This window comes from Gymnoscopelus braueri (assembly GCF_963280865.1).
Source record: "Gymnoscopelus braueri genome assembly, chromosome: 12".
Taxonomy (NCBI): Eukaryota; Metazoa; Chordata; class Actinopteri; order Myctophiformes; family Myctophidae; genus Gymnoscopelus; species Gymnoscopelus braueri.
In genome coordinates this window covers 14,392,228-14,412,816 of record NC_137614.1, presented here as the reverse complement: position 1 = coordinate 14,412,816, position 20,589 = coordinate 14,392,228, and the positions used below count along the sequence as shown (strand labels likewise).

The following is a 20,589-nucleotide window of genomic DNA, read 5'->3' as shown; positions in this document are numbered from 1 at the left end:
TTGAGTTCTTCGAATCGGTTATTTATAGGGGGCGCAACACAACATACATAGCATTATTTAATGTTGGACGGCCATCCCAGTGGGGGGTCAAATTAGCCGGGGGGGGGGGGGGGACATTTCATCCATCTTTCTGTCCATCCACCTTATCTGCAGTCAGGTCGTGGGTAGCCTCGGAAACCCATGCCTTTTTTTTTTGTTAAGTCATGGGAAAAAGCCGATCTATCTGCTATTTTTGAACAATTTCTAACTTACTTTACTAATACTTTTAATTTGAGTACTCAAAAAGTATATTTGTATGACTTACTTGTAATTGAGTACTTCTACATAGTGGTGTTGGTACTTTTACTTAATTAACAAAATGTGTTATTAATTAATTGAATTAATTAATTTGTACTCTGATTTAATCAGAGTACTTCTTCCACCGCTGGAGAATGAGGACGGAGCCGGACACTAACCTGGTGAACCCCTCTCACCCCCTCTAGTGGGTATGTGGAGCACATGCAGTCACAAAGTGACTTAGACACTAGTCCTTTGTGCCAGTAGCCATCAGACTCCACCACAACCAAACCTGAAACCCACATTCTGTTCCGTTTCGTTTTTTGGGATTAAGAATCCTGCTTGAATCACATTTCCACACAGACTACTGGGATGTACAGCAGTGGTTCTCAAAGTGGGGTCGATGGAGTCCCAGGGGGTCCCCACCAAGATGACGCAATATCTTAACCACTTTAATCCTATTTTACACTTAGATGATCTACAAGCTCACCAATTCTAAAAGCATGTTCCTTGGTAAGTTGCCACTTGCGGAGGACTTGAAACATGGCAATGAAACTAATAACAGTCTCAAAGCCCAAATTTGGAAGATTTTTGGGGGATTCATCTTGCGGCATTTTGGTCATGTGTCATAACAGCAGACATATCTGGATATTCATCATATCATGACTCCTATATATATATATATATATATATAGTATTGTGAGTTACCAATACCCAGCACTTGTCTCTGAGGTTCAGTGACCATTTTGACAGATTTTATGCTGTTCACAGTAGTTAGTCAAGCTAGCAAGGAACATGACTGGAAATAAATTGTATTATGTCCATTCATACAGACTATGCAAGTTGCAAGTAAACTTGCAAGAAATATTATTTCCAGATATAATTTGTGTTGGATCTGTTTTTATTCAACTTCCAGTGAGACATTAAATAAGATTATCACATTCATTAGCCAAGCAAATGTGTACAGAAAATAAATGTAATAGCAGCAAAAGGAACCATACACAGCAAAATTAGGAACGAACATTCAATTTCATTCAGACAATTTTAATTGCACTGCTGGAAATTGTTAAATTGATGTCAATCTTCTCCAGGCAAACGAAGGTGAGACATTTTATATACTGTATGATCTACATGGTCAACTCCTGCAATAAAAAGAAGAAACATTCCATTAGGGATTTTAGTACCTTTGGTACCATTGATATAACCATTACACATTAAAAAAGTGTTAATACTATAGTATATTTTAAGTAAACAAGTGCCACGCGTAACTAAACAGAATTTTAATATTCTTACCATTATGGCATTTACAATGTCGTTATTGTTGTTTTTGAGAGCACGAACAGCCTTTGCCCTGGACACATTAGCTTGCGACATCACCAGCTCAATGTCCTTTACCTCCACGCCAGCTTCATCAACCTACAAAGTAAGAAAAGCAATCATTTGTATTTCTTCGGCTCTGGAAGCAGAAGTATTGCGTGAATAGCTAGAGCGAAGCAGAGCCGACTTACTGTAAGTTCATGTATCCTATATAAAAATTGTGGGTGGGCGGGCCACAGCTATGACACTATGAGTCAGACATAACCATAAACAACCCGATACGCGCATATATAGGCAGGACCGCGGCCACGTCACTATGACTCAGACATGACCATAAACAAACCCGATACGCACGTATATAGGCATATATGGAGATCCGGTTGTCCAGAGCCACAGATCAGACCGCTATGCCCATATATGGTCATATGCATATTTAGGACCGTCCTACTTTGGGCATGCCAATATATGGGCATATACTGATGACTTCAGGGATCTCCATAAATGGGCATAGAAGGGACAAGGACTGACAGATACAGAGATCTCCATATATGGGCATAAAAGAGACCTGGGTAGATAGACAGATACAGAGGTCTCCATATATGGGCACAAAAGGGACTCAGATAGACGGGTACAAAGGGTACTCTGACGAAGCCCCTGACACTATGACTCAGACATATCGGTCGGATTGGCGGTGCGACGTAGATGTACTCTAGAGATGTGAGCGGCGGCACAAACCTCTAGTAATGTTAAAATGGCTGTGTTTAGGCATTAAATTATAGATGGTTAAGTTTAGGAACAGGTTAAGGTCAGGGGCGGTTTTAGCGAACCAGTGCCCCGAGGCAAAGGGGGGCCCGCCCTGCTGGTGGCTCGAACAACATTTGTTTAATATAATTGCTATGGGGACTGGGGAGTACGCTGGTGTGTGTACTAATAATCAGAATGTTAAATGTATTATAACATTGTAACCTTAAACCATACGTTTCAATCACCGTCTCCTGCAAGTGTCTGCATTTCATTGCATTCGTTTAGTGCGCGGATGAGCGAATGATCAAGCAAGGGAGAGAGAGAGAGGGAGACTGTCGGAAGAGAGAGAGACGGACAGTCAGACACAGAGGAGGACTGGTGCTTTGTTTAAATTTCTTAACATAACTCCTCTCACTCTGGTCAAATAAGTGCACCTTAAACATTTACAAAAAAGGTAGGCTACAACAATACTCATAATATGTATTGACCACCAAATATAGCCCAAGCCTATCTAAAATTATGGGGTATGCTACGCAACAAATGTGTTTTTCCTCTACGTCATCGAGGAGATTATTTTTAAGCGATGCAACTTTACATTTTAAATGAATGGTGGGTTGGGAGGGCTTAAATTGAGCTTAGCTTGGAGCCCAATAATTGCCAAATCTGCCCCCTGTTAAGGTAAGGATATTGGAACATGGTTAACCGATGAGATTGTGTGACCTAAAACTCTCATATTCAGCATGTAGAGACTGGGCATCGCTAACGGTTCAGGAAGGTCAACATTTCATCCATGAAATGTGTATGATGAAGTGAATGAAGATAACTGATCTACATTAATAATAAAGCAATAAGGAAAAAAAGTTACCTCTTCTTCTTCACTCTCCTCTTGCACAATGGGTGTATGTGTGTTTTCCTGGATATTTGATACAGCATCTCCTTGCATCTTGAACTTCTCTGCGGCTGCTAGCTGGGCTTGTTGAGAAAGGTCCTCAATCTGGGACAAAACATATTCACCCATAAAATTAGGACCATCATACATTTTTCAAATAATGGTATTACCATATGGCATTCATTAACAACTAGTCGGCAGTGAAAATGGTTGTTACCTTGGCTTCTCCAAATACAATGTATGTGTCCGACGCTGGGCTCTTGTAGACATCTGGTTTGGGTATGACAAAGAGAATGTTCTTGGATTTGCGAATGGTGACCCTTGTCACTCCTGTCACCTGGCGGAGGCCCAGCTTAGACATAGCCTAAAGACAGATATGACAACACAAAATCACTTGAATTTCCTGCAGACACTGATTGAGGGAAATCACAGATGAACTCAAATTATAGTAGCGGACCTTCCTCGCTTTCTTCTCGCTTCTGCTTTGTTTTGCTTTGCTGACTGGCTCCTCATCAATCTCTGCCGCTGCAGCAAGCTGAGGAGGACAAAGTGACATAGTATTTTGTCCATCTATTTATAAAAAACCTTTATACATTTTAACAGTGTTGTCATTGTGATGAAGTGCCTGAGGTCTTTACTGGACATACCTTTGCCTGCTGTGTTGGTTCCTGGCCTTCTTCTGGCTCCTCCAACTCTGGTACAGACTCATCGCTCTCCGAATTAGTATCTGACCCTACAAATCATCATTGCGCATTAAATTAATGAGATATACAGTACAGTGTGCCAAAGACATTTGTAGAGCTACTGAAAAAGTTACGTGATAATCTGCTTATTCAAGCATCACTTTGAAAGACAGATCCATTCACTGGTTATAGAAATAAATCAGGAACTGCACACAAAACGCACTGCACTGAATCAGTTAGGATAGATAATCACTGTAACCAGCATTCAGGATATAGCCCCATGTAAACCAAAATGTTAAGATTATATTACTGGTAAATGAATAGTAAAGGCTAAAAGAATTATAAATCCTGCATTGATGTGAAAAACTGACGAGACAAAATAAAATACTTTTCACAAGAAAATGTCTGTACAAGACCACTGTCAAACAATTCACACAAATACAACTTAAGACACGCATATTAATCTACTTTCACACAAGGGCATTTAGGCTATACATCTTGGGGATGTATACTGTAGAAACAAGTGTCATTCAACTTTCCGGTTGGTTGGTCATCCGCTGTTAGCATCACACCATCCTGTGTAGTCTAAAGGTCCTTACACACCGGCGAATGTGGCGAATATACGCAAAATTCGGACTCGTTCCGAATAATTAAAAGACGCTTTTTCGCTTCGCTTTTCCGCTTTTTCGCGCCATGTACGCTTGCATTGACTTTATAAGGTTTTTAAAAAAAGCGTATTATTCGCACGAAAAAATCGCCCCGGTGTGTAAGGACCTTTAGTCTTATTATTCAATTTTTTATTAAGCTAAAAATGAGATTTGTGATTTCCATAGTTTTATGTATTCAAAGCCTCAAACATGCAAATGATTAATATAGAAATTAGAGGTGCAACAGTTAATCTTACTAATTGATCATCCATTTTAGAACAAAATAATGTATGTTCGGCAAAATTATATTTCGCTTTTTAAAAAGTTAGTTTAACAGCAAAAATAATTGATCTACAAGCTCACAAACTGTAACGTGTTGCTTGTACAGTAGATCCGCTATTTTTGGGTGACACCATTGTACAACAAAGTGTCGAACAACAAGGCATAAGTGGTTAATCAGACTAATGGATTTAGTTCAGATTCTGATTCTATTTAAAAAATCCATTAATGTTTCCGGGTTGATTCGTTGACATATAAAAGATAAAACAATTATATATTTTTAAGTGCTTCGCGATTATTTAATTAATTGAAAAAGTAATCGATAGAATAATCATTGAGAAAATAATCGATAGTTGTGGCCCTAATTTAAGTAGAAGACTTAGTATGAGCTTTCCATGTGGTGGTTACAGGTTAGTTCCACATCATATACTGTAGACTAATGCCATGCAACACAGGCACTGCACTGATTTAAAAAAAGATACCCTTATTTGTCTGGATGACTGGTTCCATTGTGTTATCTTGTTCTGGAGGGGGCTCAGTGAGGAAGAAAGGGGTTACAGAAGGAGCAGGGCTGGGTGATGATGGGGCCTTTTGGAGGCCCACCACCACAGGAGCTTGAGGGTCCATAAATGAGTCAACGCACTCCTGTGGTGGAATCAGCCGAGGCAGATCGTCAATCTCTTCAGGGGATGAAAGAGGAGCAGATTGGGGAGAGACAGCAACTTCCAAACTAGCAGGGGCAGAGACTGAGGACTTCTGTGCATCAGTTTGAGATCGGGTTGTGGAAACTGCCTCAGTGGCACTGGACACAATTGCAGTAGCTAAGGCTAGAGGGAAGACTGCAGTAATGGTAGCCAAAACATCCCCACTCTCTTGCTTTTCAGCCAGCTCATTATCAACAGATGCCTCATTAACGGTGTGGTCAACCCTGGTGTCAGGGTGTTGCTGAGCATCATCAATGGAAAGCCCTGAAGGATTGCTTGCTGTCCCATCCACCAGCTCCACTGGTGCTTCTTGCTCTTGTGGTGGAATCAGCTTAGCCAGATCATAAATCTCTTCAGGAGATGAAAGAGGAGAACCCCCTGGAGCAGACTGGTGAAAGGCAACAACTTCCAAACTAGCAGGGTCAGAGACTGAGTACTTTTCTGCATCAGGTGGAGAGGCTTCTGGAGAAAGATATCGAGTTGGGGAAACTGCCTCAATGGTGCTGGACACAATTGCAGTAGCGAAAGCTACATAGGAAACTGCAGTAGTGGTAGCCAAAACACTCTCTTGTTTTTCAGCCAGCTCATTATCAACAGATGCCTCTTCAACCCTGGTGTCAGAGTGTTGCTGGGCATCATCAACGGAGGGCCCGAAAGGATTGCACGCTGTCCCATCTCCCAGCTCCACTGGTGCTTGACTTCTAGTGGCTCTTTTATTGGGCTGGAAGGCTAAAGCAGTAGAAAATGACATTGGCGCTGGAGCAGCAGGTTGACAGGTGACTTTAAAGGCTACGGGAGAGGCTCTAACTGGTGTAACTCTGGGAGAACTTCCCGGTGGTACGACTTGGACCAGATGCACAGGAGAGGAGACAGGTTGGACAGGCTGAGAGGTGGAATCCTCCGTATGAACAGCCTCAGAGGCTGTTGATGGAGCAGGTGGAACAACAACTGAGTCTGGGAGAGAAAGGGCAGCTTCTTCAGCTGTGTGAGAGGCAGTAATGTTCACTGTGGACTGTGAAATATACATGGCAGAGGACAGAGAGGACAGCATAGGAATGGTGGGTGGTTTGTGAATGCGTGGAGCAACACTGGCGGTATCAGAAAGGACAGGATTTGAAGGGACAGTAGCTGGCGCAGTGGTGTTAGATTCAGCAAGGAGGAGTGTGTTGGCCATGCCTGGCACACGTGAGGGTTTAGTAGATTGCAGTAAGTTAGTGGCAACCTGTGAGCCATTGGTCTCTCCGACTTTTATTACCTTTGGTTGATGGTTGGCCTGGTGTCCATGGCCAGGAGGGGAGCAAAAGGTGGGGATAGCTGGAGGCGTGGAGGGAGGAGTGGAAAGTAGAAGGGAGGGAAAACACTTGGGATATGAGGTACAGGAGTTTGGTGATGGAGAACGGTGCTGGTTGGCCACTGGTACAGCTTTAGGTGAGGCAGGTGCAGGTGCATACAATAGCTCAGTCTCATATTTAGTGTCATTGTTTCTGGTAGGAATAGGGTGTCTAGTGGTAGTGGGGCAAGGAGCAGTGGAGGAGAAGACCTCAAGATGAGAGGCTGAGGAAAAGACAAGGTTTCAGCTGGGATGCAAAGAACCATCTCATATCAACTTTGATATGAATGTAATCTGTGGTCTATTTTCAAACTCATCTACCTTTTCAAAATGTCCATCTTAAATGAACACACAAAGATGATTTATACATTTCCCATAGCCTGCAGGTTTGAGAGAAAAGCTGACCAACCTGAATCATCATGAGGCTGCTGAAGTTCCTGCTCCACAGCAGGGACAGTCTCTGTAGCTTCCCCTGGCATATCTGTGAACAAAAAAAGAAAGAAAGAAAGAAAAAACATCCCAAAACATTCTATGAACTAGCTACGTCTCCACAAGTGTTGGAACACAATGGCACATTAGATCAATGAGTTGTGTCTATCATACTGTACATGCAACCAAGTTCATCCAATTCAGTATAAAGCCTCATCATATAGTGGTAAAGTTCACTGCAGGGCACTCACCAGTCAGTGCCACCACCCATTTTCTACAGTGGAAACATATACTATTATGTCATGCTGCCTAATACACAAAGTGGCTGAATGCTTAAACTAGAAAATTAAATTGATACATTCCAACGGTATATAAGAGATCATGTTAACCCAAACAATGTGTTGTATGGCTGGTCTGACAACTTCTATTATGTATTGTACAAGGCAAATATATTATTTCTGTTTCTAACACTAGTGCAACCTTCCATGTTTAGCTGTGCCTGCTGACAATAGCCCATTTATTTAATATTTTTAAGGAAACTAAAACACAATAGATTTTCAGCAGAATAATTAAAAACACTTAGCAGCTCTCTTTAAATTAATATCTTTATATTATTCTCAAGGAAAACACGGCCTAAAAAGCTGTTTTAATATCAACTGGCACTCCTCTCTCCCTCTGCAAGCCAAGGTGCAGTAAACCAAAGGATGGGGCCAATGTGCCTTCTTGCTTGTTTGCTTGCTAGCTAGTGTCAAAGCCTGAAATGTCTGGAGGAGTAACTGGAGTTGTCTTAGCAAAATGAGGTCATCATGGCCAACATGGAGTTACTTGGCAAAGTTTAGTTTAATCTTAGAGTCAGCCTCAAGGACAATCAATGTGACATACGTACAGATAATTATTGTATCATTTATTTATTTTTAACGATGAAGACCTATAACGTTAGCAGATTATTGAGCAAAACAACCAATGTTGGCAGACGACATGACGCGGTCTGTCTGCACTGCACGGGTCTGTATGTTGCAGCATTTGACATTTGGAAACACTGTTGTCATGTCAGTCACTAGCCATGGATCACATGACGGTCGTCTGTCACGACCGTCATGGATGAACTTCAACCTGTTTTTTGCTCGTTCTCCATTTACGGCCCGTTCATCTACATAAACGTTCAGATTTCAAATATAAAGTTCTTACCCCATGGCCAGTGATGTTACAATTCTGTTCGGACTCCCAGAAGTACCCATATTTTCCGTATTGTTCAATAAAAAGCATTTTAATCCAATCGGTGGCCATTTTTTCCAGAGTTATAATGTATCAGAGTGCAGTACACCTCCCAACCGATAGGGTCAAGTAGTTGAAAGCATATGGAGGAAATACGGAGAAAATGGCCACCAATCGGATTACAATGATTTGTATTGAACAATACGGAAGATACTGGTACTTCTGATGGCCCGTACATAATTGTAACATCCGTAGCCATGGGGTCAGAACTATATTTGAGATCTAAACGTTAATGTAGATGTACGAGCCGTAAACGGAGAAAAAGCAAACACCAGGTTGAAGTTCATCCATGACTGTCATGACGTGACAGTCATGTTTCAGGGCTATCATGTCACTAGACCTACGTTAGCCCCCGGTAGGAACGCACAACAACCGATGACCACATAATAACGGTTCACAAATTATTTGTTTATGCTATTTAATAGGAGATTATATCAAACTTGCTTGAATTCCTTAGCGTTATTATTACATTACCGTATTAACTTAGAATAGATGGTGATATATTGTAACGAATAACTTACTGTGAGGAAGGTTATTCCAGGCTTGTTGTCTGTTGTGAAATATCTATGACTCTGCCTGCAACTACCAGAATCCTTGGCGTGGATTCTTCTTGTTTTATGGCGCACTTGTCTGCAACCATTGCGTTTTAGTTGCATACCGCCACCTTCTGTACCGGAGTATGTAGTATGAGTCTGGCAGAATACAAGACAGGTGGGCACTAGGGACATCTGGGCACCAGATTTTTGGGATGACTGGGCACCTGGACGAGTGGGCACCAGGACAACTGGGCACCAAAACCATCTGGGCACTAGGGACATGTGGGCACCTGGACAAGTGGCTGGGCACTTAGGGGTGGAGATAACTGGGCACCTGGAGAGATGGGCACCAAAACTAGTGGGCACTTAGGGTGGCACCTGGACGAGTGTGGATTTGTGTGTACAAGTGTTTTTTGAATCCAGATCCACTTTTTCCAAGTCACATGGTGATGCACTCGCAGTGGGGAATTCTTTGAGGTAACACCACCAGGTGAAACAGAACCAACAGAACAAAACCCAACCAAACAGCTGTTTGTTTAAATGGCCAGGCATCAGCCATCTGTTATGAAATCATTAATAATAACCAATAATAATGAATTATCTTAAAAGGTACTGTATGTGAATGTAAAAGTCTGCTCTTGTGCCAGATGAATAAATACAATGGATACCTCCTGTCACATTTGTCCAATCGATAGCGCATGTTGGTAAGAATCTACATTGACAACCTTATAGGTTTCTTAGTAAATGTCATACGATTCAAACAACCAGCAACCTATAACGTAACCTTTTTATTCAAGTATTAAAATGTAAAGCAATTATTTTGAATATCAACAGACTCATAAAATACAAATAAACACAATTAGAAAAAGCAAAACTCCAACTTTTCTTCAACAATCAAATTTGCAATGTGCAATCCCTTTAACAATTCAGTTTTCTGGCCCCTTCTTGATCATGTAACTTACTGCATAGAAATGTTTGCACGGTAGCTTTAGTAAACTACAATCCTGTGTCACAAGAAAATTTTAGTTGGTCCCTTAAAAAAAGAAAGAAATCGTGAAAAAGAGGACAGGTTATTTTATGTATGGGTCAAACATCTTCTGACCAGCTGACTAATCAAATTAATTATAGGTGTTGTCACTAGTCAAGCATGTTACTGCACTTAGCAAGCAGGTTCACACATACTTACCATTTGTGAGTTTTTTTTAAGCTTTTGGACTACCATAATGTATACAAATGAGAACTTAAATCATATACACATCAGTATATACTATATATTCTCATGAACCGTATGATAGTTTTACTGAAAGCCAGATAATATAGCTACAAACATAATGCTGTTAACCAAATAACACCTAAACACGCCTGAACTGCTTATCATTCATTAGTTAACATCATGCTTGATTTGTATCAAAATTGAATATAGGAAAGGCACAATAAAATTAGATCAAATTTCCAAAACTCAAATGAACAGCAATATTAGTTTCTGTGAAATTTTCTTGAGTCAGGTTTTAACTATCATCATAATCTAGCCTATTTAGACAAATTTACAGCAGTTAGCTCATTTTAAATGAGACAATTATCAGGCAAATCTGACATTTTTACAGGGACAGTGGCATAGATAATTAAAGAGGTTTTGTGCCTTTGATTTGGTTAAGTCTGTATGCCCTTTGCATTTGACATCGTCATAAATCTGGTCATTAGAAACGAGCACACTGTACTACTAACAACTGAACTGACGAGGCTCAAAACCTGGGAGACATCTTGGAATAACGGGCTTGAGTAATAGCAGGGAGCCTGTGGAGGGTTAAGACATACAACAAAAGGTGCTGCCATGGAGACATCTAATAACATTCTTCCTAATCAAGTAAAAAATGATGAAAAATGAGGAATATGTAGAGCTCCAAGCAATTGACATCAACTTGTAGCCACCCAGCTAACAGCTTGTGGCCTTACAGACTTGTGTTTCCCCGAGCACTCTCCCGTCAAGAGGAGGTAAACACCATACTCCTACTTCACTGAAAACTGACTCCAATACCAAAGTGCCTGTGAGTGCATTAGATTGCAATAACTTTAGATAACTATTTCTTTCTACTGAAGCAGTGCTCTTCTGCCACATAATCCAAGTACCAACCTTACAACAGGTAATTAGTAACAATCAAATAAGAGACTTACTTAACAAACACTACTGGGGGGGACAAAATAATGTGTGCTTGTAACAAAGAAACTGTTCCCCAGCATAGAAACAAACATTAATAGAATATAATTAATAATTGTCCTTTTTCTTTACATTTCGAACTTATATTAACTAAATAATATATAAGTACCTCAAACTTCAACACGCCATGATTTATAAATGAGTGCATCAGATATCGGGTCCTATTGCCAACAGTGACAGGTAGAGGATTGTGTTATAGAAGAATGCACTACACTCAAAATTATTTTCTTCCACACTAAGCACTGGGATAGGTCAAACTCCCAAGAAAACGGATGAACAGAAGAAGGACAAAGTGTAGTGTGGTAGGCTCTGCCACAGCAGTAGACTGGTGTCTGTCGAGGGAGTCGTCTTCAGCTGTCCTTTTAGGGCTGGACACCGTCGGCACAGAACCCTCAGCCTAGTGATTGTCCGATACAAGGAAGACAGACAGAAGCTCTAGAAAGTTCCGGAATAGTCCGGACATTTCACGCCGTCAGTCTGCCGTGATGCCTTTCTCTCGGAGCTCCTCTGTCACTCGCACCAGGTAAGTAGGGTCTGGGTAGCCAAAGCTGTCAGGAAAAACAAACGGGCGTCAGTGCATCAGTGTAATGTAAATCTCATCCGTGAGCTTCACATTATATCTGTGAATTAAATCTATTCATGCACTGGCCTTTTCGCAGACACCATAGCACAGCTATGTCTGTGGAATTGTGGGGTTATTAAAATTAAATGCTATTGCCACTAGCCTACTGTGTAACAAAGAGTAACTACAGTACATACCAGCGGGGGCCTCCCCATATCGAGGTCTTGTGGTGAATGTCATTCCAGGTAATGACATTATGCATGCCTGTGGTCATGGAGGTACCGATGGTGAAGATAAGGCGCTGTTCGAAGGCCCGACGTAAAAGGCCCAGCACACGGTTTCCTTCTGGGCTGTCTGGGAGGTAGGCCACGCGGTCTGTCCCTGGGTACCGCACACCTGGGTTTGGGTGTTCTGGCTATTAGAACAAACATAGAAAACAAGATCAGGTTGTAGTGATGCTAAAAGCCTTTGGAAAAAAACATGTTTTCCTACCACAGATCAAAAACATACATTCTTAGATGTTGATCCCAAGGTTAATTGTAAAACAAAATGGAAAAAAATTAATCCAGAGCATTGTTATTTTGTTCTACATAATTAGCTAAAGCTGATCCTTTAACTCTATATTTCATATTATATATATATTTGAGCTAAGATTGGAGTGCAATAATACAATTATTTTGTTTTACATTTCACCTTGATTTGAAGAATTAATAATAATTTAATCATGAAACCGAAGATAAAATATTCACTGAAGCATTTAGTTGCTTTTGCTTAACCGGACAAATTGGTATCAGCAAAAAAAAAAGGAAAACTGAAAATTTGCAAGAAAATGGATGGATGAACTTCTGCAGGAAAACAAATACATAAATCAGAATAAAACTATGTCTAGGCTAAACTAGTTAGTTTGTAAAGTAGCTTTGGTTCATCGTAAATGTAATATTTTAACAGTATTACAGTAACTACGTCTATCAAACAAAGTTATGAACAAAGTGTCTCATTATACACCATGTCTGTGTACAGAAGATATGACTATTGTGTGAACTCTATTCTAGTCTCTTACTCCAATAGAGAAGGTATTATAATGAACTGAAGGTCTTCATTTCCACTTGCCCTTGTTCTACTTACTGCCTGTAGTCCAGGAGGGAAGCTGTAAATGATGCAGATGCAACCATAGCCTTCATGCCCAGGCAGCTCCAAGTCTGGGTCTCTCTCCACTATCATGCTACCACTGGCAGGCTGGTTTCCAATCAACTGGCCATACACTAGCCGACACACGGGGCATGCCCTCTTCACTTTGAAAGCTTGATCCAAGCAAGACCGACAAAAAGAGTGACCACATCTTTCCAGGGTTGTCTTCTCCACCATGTCCCCCATGCAGATGGAGCAGGAGGTGTTGTCCTCAGCCTCAGTGTGGGAGGCCATGCCAGGCTCCATTTCCTTCCTCTGAGCTGCTTCATGAAGCATCATGCAGGCCTCTTCATCAGCAGGCTTCCTGAACCTCTGCTGCTGCCTCTGGGAGCGCCGAGGCTGGGGAGGTGGTGGCGGGAGCAGGCTCCCATCTCCATTTGGTTCCAGGACACCGACACAAGGTAGCAGAGTCCGCTTCCTCTTGGGACCACCCTCCAGTTTGCTCATCTCTTTGCGGGCACAGCGGCATAAGTCGATGAAGGCTTTGCGGGTCTCATTGGAGATGGATCCATCCATCAGCCCAGCTCTCCGGGAGCCTTCCATCGGCTGCAGCCTCACAGCACAGCAGCCCCCCCTCTCTCCTCGCCTAATGATACCAACGCTCATCCCCTGCTTGTCCTGGAAGTCAATCAGCCAGGGACGCCCGGCTGCAACCAGGTAATCCCACACTGCCTGTGACACCAGCACCTCATCACTACCCTGGCCGGCACGCACACTCATTTCATCAGATGAAACTGCACAGAAATGCACACAGGAGACATCAGCACATTACAGCTAGACAGGTCTGAGAGCAGTATCATTCATGCAGCCGTGATTTGTACTTTAATCCAAATTCACTAGAAGTTGTACCTGGACAAACTGATTAAGTAGCCTATATTCTTTTTCATACTGATAATATTCTACGAAAGAAAAAAGGTTTGTGATACTTTAGCATCTTGCAACACACAGATGTTATTGTTATTTGCATATATGAACCAATTGGAATAAAAGTGTTTTAAATTCTGCCTGTATTATTATGCTCCTGTGCTACTCGGCCTATATATGAGCTGGCAGCGCTGCAAAGCAAAAACACTGAATGACACAAGCGAGACCGAGAGCAGTTTTAATTGGTTGCTTGTTTCAAGTCGTAGTTGAATAATGTCAAACTAAGTCAAAACTATGTATGTTCGTTATATATATTTCTGCTCATCTTATGAACAATCCTGTTGTTTGAGCTAGTCGCAGCAGCGAGTGGCCGCAGCAGCACGTCAAACCTACACAACAGGCAGTATCGCGGCATTGCTGAGCTGAGGACGTATCAGCTGTTCTGAAATGCAGACTGTAAACAAAGGAGACTGCTGCACCCCATCAAATACAGTGGTTCATTGTAAATATCATACCAGACTAACAGTCACATAAAACAACAATGCATATTTCGGGGAGAAATAATATTACCTTGTGATCCCATAAATCCCCTTAATTCTGAATAAAGATTCCTGTTGAACAAAAAGAGAGAGAGAGAGAGAGAGAGAGAGAGAGAGAGAGAGAGAGAGAGAGAGAGAGAGAAGAATTACTGAGGGACTGTGTGTTGTACATTAAACGTCAACATACAGCAGGTCGATTTTATTAAAGCCATTTCCACAGCAATAAGCTACATTACCGATTGCAACATTTTGATTATTTGCCGATAATAACATAGCCTACATAAACGTTTCCTTTCATCGTTTCGACAGCTCACCCTTTATGCCGTGGCTCGTCGCTGCTTTGCTTTCTGACCGGATTAAAAAACACTATTCTCCATCGGACGAGGCCTTATTCTGGCTCGCTGCAGTTTATCTGCGGATAAGAAGTCTTTTGTAGTCAAGGCATGATATCCATCCAGTCGCATTCACTGCTCATCTTGCTTAGGTTTTAAACATCATGATTCCCCTACCCTGTGGCAAAGCCATCCAACCCGTGTCCAACAGCACTCGATCGTCCCAGTCAGTCTCGCCTCCTGATCGTACGTCCTTGGGGCTACGAGCCCAGTGGAAAACCCTTTTTAGCTTCACTTATCTGACACGGGCCACACTGGCGATGTGACAGCTTAACCGAGAGAGATAATTCCTTGTTTCATATGTTCCTTTTTTGCTTTCAACCCATGTCTCTCAGCTTATGACTACGAGCCAGAGAGCTATCCGTAGGTCTGTGTCAAGCGAGCGTAAATATGGACCGAAACCTGCGTCAAGTCGCACAAGCGTGAGCTGCTGGCTCCACGGAGCTGCTGTTAATAATAAAACATAGGAGACCCTACGGGGACGACGTGACCAGGATCGAAGTTCGTCACATAAGTGACATGATTGGTTTAATGTTTTCTTTTTCTGCTTCTCCCAATCACACTTTTAGGGCGTTGATTGATTATTACCAGTTATAATTGAGTGAGTCAAAAGAAACAATGCTACCCATTCGTTTCCTCTCTTATTCGTGTATGTATGTTAATAAATAACGTGCCCACAGCTTGATAAACCTATTTTATGACTGGTTCTCACTGATAACTACCCCCCCCACCCAGGAGCTATTCTCATTGCTGTAGAATGTTTGTTCAGTGGGTCTCTCTGTCTCTCTAATTAACAGAAAATAGCTAAATTTTCAGGTTGGGATACCAATGTTATCCATTCAGAGACTAAACACATACTGAATTTGTTGTTACATACATTAGAAAAACCAATATGACAATGTCAAGTTAACTGCCAAGCGGGCAAGTGTTCCGCATATTGATCACATGACTACAGAGATAACTAAGTTGTACCAATTTGTGAGTTTTGGACAAGACAAGAGGGTCCTGTAATAGTGCCAGTGCACCATGAGGTCAATTGGAAAACAAGGAAGCATATTACCCTACTCTGTTGGTATGGCATGGCATGGGGGCATGACATGACATGACATGACATGACATGACATGGCATGGCATGGCATGGCATGGCATGACATGACATGACATGACATGACATGGCATGGCATGGCATGGCATGGCATGACATGACATGACATGACATGACATTCATTTTGATATACAAAAGAAAAGAAAAATCAATATATGAAGATTATAAGACAGTGAGCAATTCAAACCATAAACTACACTGAAGTGAACAATAAAAACAGGGACCAAATCACAATGCAGTGATGGCCTACACTTATTTTCAGGTATAGTCTAAAACCAAGACCCACAAGATGGGATGTGATACAGTCACAAGGCAGGTGGAGACTATCAATCTGAAACACAGGCAAAAGGGGGACCCATTAATAGAAAGAAAGAACAGATAGAATGACAGGTTACAGGAACGGTCTGATATCGAGGGCTTCATTTAGGGCCTTATTAACAGTGTCTAATGTAGAGATCCAAAATGCCTCTTTCCTGAGAAGTAGTGTGTTAATGTCACGGTCACCTCCTCTGGGGGGTAATTTGACCGGTTCAAAGCCAATATGCTTTAATGAAGAAATGCAATGTTTGGCTTCTGCAAAATGAAGAGCCACTGGGTTCTTAAAATATTTGGTTCTGATATCACTCCTGTGCTCTGAAATTCTTGTTTTCTAGATTTCCCTAGTGCCCACTCTTCTGAGGCCTGGTGCCCACTCTGTTTTGGTGCTCAGATTTCCCTATAGCCCACTCTTGCTAGGTGCCCAGTTTTCCCTAGTGCCCAGAATGCTTTGGTGCCCACTCTTCCTGTAACCCTAGTGGCTATTCTGAGAACAGCAGAAGGGGTACAGGAGCAGGACACTGCTACTGTACCCACCCAGTATTATATTACAATTGTTTGTTGTTGTTTTGTTATTTTTTTTTCTTTCAATCTGGTAACCCCCCCCCCCACCACTCGGCTTGGCTCCTCCCTTTAGTCCACTTCATGTGCTTCCGTGTTTATATTATTCCTACTACTAACAACAAGTTTGAATTCGCTCATGGGTATGGGCATGGCTGTGGTCAAGACTTACTGTAGTGTTTTTGCTCAATTCTGTTTCATGCGTTGTGTTTGTAGGCCTACGTTTGTCAGAAAACACCATTCGGACTAGTACACTCGTTAAACGTTTCGTCAAAGAGTTTTTACAGAGGGCGTGAGTCATCCATTCATACAGTAAGCTGGTTGAGCTGGTTCCTCCCTGGACCACATAGTGATTTCCCAGTGGATGCTCATACAAATAACAGCGGTACTACTGCCGCTACAGAAATGGAGAAAATACACTGCGATGATGCTTGCGCCATATGCCTCGGCAACATTCGAGATAGGAAAACGTTAAAGTGCCGTCACTCCTTTTGCTCTGAATGTATCGACACGAGTTTTAAATACAAGCCTGCTTGTCCAATGTGCCAGACTTTCTACGGAGTCTACGTCGGAACACAACCGGAAGGAACTATGACAGTGACGCATAACTGGCAGCGTTTACCTGGCTTTGAAAACTGCGGAACCATAGTTGTTAAATATCGCTTTCCCCCAGGAATACAAGGGGTAAAGAAAGAGTGATATACTGTTATTGGAAGTTTGAAGAGATATTGTGATGTGAAAATGTAGGCCTATTAAAAGCTTTTTGAGCTGAACACACTTTTACAAGTTTGAACATGGCCACTGGGTGGCACTACAGGTCATATTACGAGTAGCCTCCCAGTTCATTATATGACCTGTGGAAAACTGGATCTGACGTTTAATGCTTGTGTCATTCGTAGGAAACTTCACAATTATATGAATAGATTATATTAACAGATTCAAGGACATAAACAATAAGGGACCCATACATTTGTTATTGTATAAGTAGGCCTAACTCACTAGAAATTGTCTCACCATCCTGCACTTCTTGTTTATCCTGTGACAGCCTGAGCACCCTAACCCTGGAGTAAAGTATGCCAGCACATCACGGACAGCCTTCCTACCAGCTTGCGAGGAGGGAGAGAAGGTCCTGAGGCTGCTGAGGAAAGCCTTCGAGAGGAGACTCATCTTCACCATTGGACGATCTGTCACTACAGGCCTCAACAACTCTGTCACCTGGAATGACATTCACCACAAGACCAAGATGGATGGTGGTCCACAACAGTATGATAATGTTAACATTCCCTATTTAATATCAGATAAAGTAGGGCTAGTGCATCCAAAACTTATCCATCTCATAAGTAAAAGATACTGATCCTAGATGTCAGATATTTGCCCAAGGCTCAATGGACTGGTGCCCCCTGAATATGGGTGCATTACGTTATAGCTTAAACATTTTGCCAATGTCAATTCAACGATATTGCAGAGGTACAGCACAATGTACCTTTAAGTCAAACTGAGAATGTGCCTAATGCTGCTTGCTTGGGTTACTGATGAAACAACATATTGTGGAAACCTTGTATGTCCAAAACCGTTACTTTTCAGGAAATGAAAAAAACAATGTAACAACCCAATGTTATTATTTAGTCTCAAGCTCTTGTTAAAGGTTTAATGACATTCACTTTTACACCACATTCAAAATCTTTGTCTTGGTCCTTCAAAAGTGTACAAAAAGTTTTAAGTGAAAATTCCATTCCAGTGATCCATGGCAGGTGTTTTTCTCTCACATTTCTAAAGCCTTTTGAACTGCAATGAAAAAAGAAATCTTTGCCTGCGGGTGTCGCTGGTGAGGGATTTTGCCTGTCAATCATCGCCTCTGCTCCGCCCCCCCCAAAGGAAAGGATAGGGGAGGGGAGGGGCGAGGAGGAGAGTGGGCGGGATTAATCGACTGTGACCTCACTGTCGAAGGGCCAAGCTCCGATTACTTTTCAGCCTAATTATTCAGAAAACCCCAGACCACAGAAAATCCACTGAATGTTCTAAGTTCAGTTTTTTGGGGTGTAATTGAGGTCATAAAACCCCAAATAAAACATTGAAAATAAAAAAAGTTAAAATGAATGTCATGATACCTTTAATACTTTTAACTGGTTAAACTAGACCGGTGCTAAGCAAGTCAGGATCCATGCAAGTTGGGAATGCATGCCCCACCTGGTTATGCAATACCCATGTACCCATTGTCAGAAGAGTACCGTTATACCCGTCTGCCTGTCTGTGTCCCTTTTATGCCCACATATGGAGATCTCTGTATCTATCTGTCTGTGTCCTTTTATCCTTTTATCCTATTCTGCAGCAGAAGAAAAAAGAAAAGAAAACACCTGTTGTACCCGTTGTTTGGGCATAAAAGGCGCACAGACAGACAGACGAGTACAACAGGTACTGTGACAATGGGTACACCGGGTATTGCATAACCGAGTGGGACATGCATTCCAATAAAATTCTACTTTATTTATAAAGTACATTTTAAAACAACAGAGGTAACCAAAGTGCTGAATTTGCATCGTTCGCAACTCGCATCGTTCCCGAGTAGGTTGGGTCTAGTTTATGAAACCCACAGACAGATTTAACCACTTTCAAAATAAGACAGATCTACAAGCTTACAATGCGTCAGCAGTGTGACGTGTTGTGAACTTGTAGATTGCCTATTTTCACTACTTTTGAGTGATACTGTCACAGTGAAGTATAAAATAGGGCATTCATGCATGAAAAAAAAATCAAAAGATGACATTTGGAGATACAAGGTTTCTTCCTGACAGCGACGATATCTTACAAGAACATGACCGTCAATGACCTCTCTTATATCTGTCTGCATTTCCTTCTCTATTACAGTTTTGGGTATCCAGACCCAGATTACCTGTCCAGAGTGCAAGAAGAGCTCCGCCTCAAAGGTGTGACAGAGGATGGCTAACTACATTTAATTTAATTGTCATGGAAACAGCCAAAGAGCACTACAGCGTTTGGAAATGTTATTTCAGTTCAGTCCCATATGACATCAAGTCATAGCCATTGTTTGAGGAAGGCTGTGTTGCAAGACACTCATCGAGCTATTACTGCATTAGTGGACATCATTGATGCTTACATTTTTTCTTTCTTCCCCTAAATCCAACTTAAAAAATGACTGTCCAAATCAGTGTCCAATAATGTATGTACCGTGTGTGCAGGAAAGCAGTATTGTAACCTGAAAGAAAAATATTTTTACTTTTCAATCTTGTAGTTTTTCTTATAGTCCACTAGGGGGAGGGCTCCCCTGAAATACAACCGTCTCTGTTTGGTATGCAGCTGTATCATCAGTGCAACCCCACATTCCCTACAGCACCACCCAAGCCTTATTGCCTGAAGTCAGTGAGAGGAGTAGAGCATCTGCTATAGAGGATGAGTCATGTGTTTCTATGGAGATCAGGGCAGCTTTATCTGTGGCAGTCTTCACAGTGTACGACAGAGACAGCTTTTATGTTATCAAGTTGAGTTAACATATTTTTATTTTCTTTGTGTGGTAATGTCAGCACTGAATAAAATGAGCTGTGTATATTTGTAAGCATAGACAGACATGGTTGAAAATGTAAAGATAAAGAATAAAGACCAGTGTTGACAAGACCATCTGTTCGTCTATTGAGTGAAGTTGGTTATGTGCACATGCATATAGCCTACGGTATTTACAGAGTTGAAATATATTGCAATTGTCCCTGTCAAGAAGACTAGCATC

General features: G+C 41.7%; 3 protein-coding genes across 4 annotated transcripts; 1 reads left to right on the top strand and 2 right to left on the bottom strand.

Moving 5' to 3' along the window:
* Positions 1 to 1,159: 1,159 nt before the first annotated feature.
* Positions 1,160 to 9,167, bottom strand: LOC308097729 (nascent polypeptide-associated complex subunit alpha-like). Its single transcript, XM_080445705.1, has 8 exons — positions 9,095 to 9,167; positions 7,279 to 7,350; positions 3,874 to 3,959; positions 3,684 to 3,761; positions 3,444 to 3,590; positions 3,203 to 3,331; positions 1,570 to 1,692; positions 1,160 to 1,418 (listed from the first exon to the last, which is right to left on the bottom strand). Exons 2-8 carry the CDS (start codon positions 7,346 to 7,348, stop codon positions 1,404 to 1,406), a joined length of 648 nt encoding a protein of 215 aa, XP_080301831.1. The 5' UTR covers positions 7,349 to 7,350; positions 9,095 to 9,167; the 3' UTR covers positions 1,160 to 1,403.
* A 715-nt stretch (positions 9,168 to 9,882) lies between these two features.
* On the bottom strand, positions 9,883 to 15,296 carry dtx3 (deltex E3 ubiquitin ligase 3). Of its 2 annotated transcripts, XM_080445696.1 has the most exons (6): positions 14,987 to 15,296; positions 14,792 to 14,889; positions 14,509 to 14,549; positions 13,012 to 13,808; positions 12,084 to 12,301; positions 9,883 to 11,872 (listed from the first exon to the last, which is right to left on the bottom strand). In XM_080445696.1, exons 3-6 carry the CDS (start codon positions 14,519 to 14,521, stop codon positions 11,797 to 11,799), a joined length of 1,104 nt encoding a protein of 367 aa, XP_080301822.1. In that variant the 5' UTR covers positions 14,522 to 14,549; positions 14,792 to 14,889; positions 14,987 to 15,296; the 3' UTR covers positions 9,883 to 11,796. The 2 variants fall into 2 exon arrangements, with proteins under 2 accessions (XP_080301822.1, XP_080301821.1); XM_080445695.1 differs by having other exon boundaries at positions 14,792 to 15,296.
* A 1,916-nt stretch (positions 15,297 to 17,212) lies between these two features.
* On the top strand, positions 17,213 to 20,466 carry LOC308097730 (putative E3 ubiquitin-protein ligase DTX3). Its single transcript, XM_080445706.1, has 3 exons — positions 17,213 to 17,534; positions 17,896 to 18,113; positions 19,716 to 20,466. Exons 1-3 carry the CDS (start codon positions 17,256 to 17,258, stop codon positions 19,792 to 19,794), a joined length of 576 nt encoding a protein of 191 aa, XP_080301832.1. The 5' UTR covers positions 17,213 to 17,255; the 3' UTR covers positions 19,795 to 20,466.
* The last annotated feature ends 123 nt before the right edge of the window (positions 20,467 to 20,589 follow it).

Excerpts from the sequence above, each read along its gene's own strand:
- dtx3 (XM_080445695.1), bottom strand. Across the intron at positions 12,302-13,011 it reads TCCCTCCTGGACTACAGGCA|CCAGAACACCCAAACCCAGG; the intron begins GTAAGTAGAACA and ends TTGTTCTAATAG. Across the intron at positions 11,873-12,083 it reads ATATGGGGAGGCCCCCGCTG|CTTTGGCTACCCAGACCCTA; the intron begins GTATGTACTGTA and ends TTTTCCTGACAG.
- LOC308097729 (XM_080445705.1), bottom strand. The coding sequence starts at position 7,348 with ATGCCAGGGGAAGCTACAGAGACTGTCCCTGCTGTGGAGCAGGAACTT. Across the intron at positions 3,960-7,278 it reads GCAGCCTCATGATGATTCAG|GGTCAGATACTAATTCGGAG; the intron begins GTTGGTCAGCTT and ends GATGATTTGTAG. Across the intron at positions 3,332-3,443 it reads TTGTATTTGGAGAAGCCAAG|ATTGAGGACCTTTCTCAACA; the intron begins GTAACAACCATT and ends GTTTTGTCCCAG.
- LOC308097730 (XM_080445706.1), top strand. The coding sequence starts at position 17,256 with ATGGAGAAAATACACTGCGATGATGCTTGCGCCATATGCCTCGGCAAC. Across the intron at positions 17,535-17,895 it reads TTCCCCCAGGAATACAAGGG|CCTGAGCACCCTAACCCTGG; the intron begins GTAAAGAAAGAG and ends ATCCTGTGACAG. Across the intron at positions 18,114-19,715 it reads ATGGATGGTGGTCCACAACA|TTTTGGGTATCCAGACCCAG; the intron begins GTATGATAATGT and ends TCTCTATTACAG.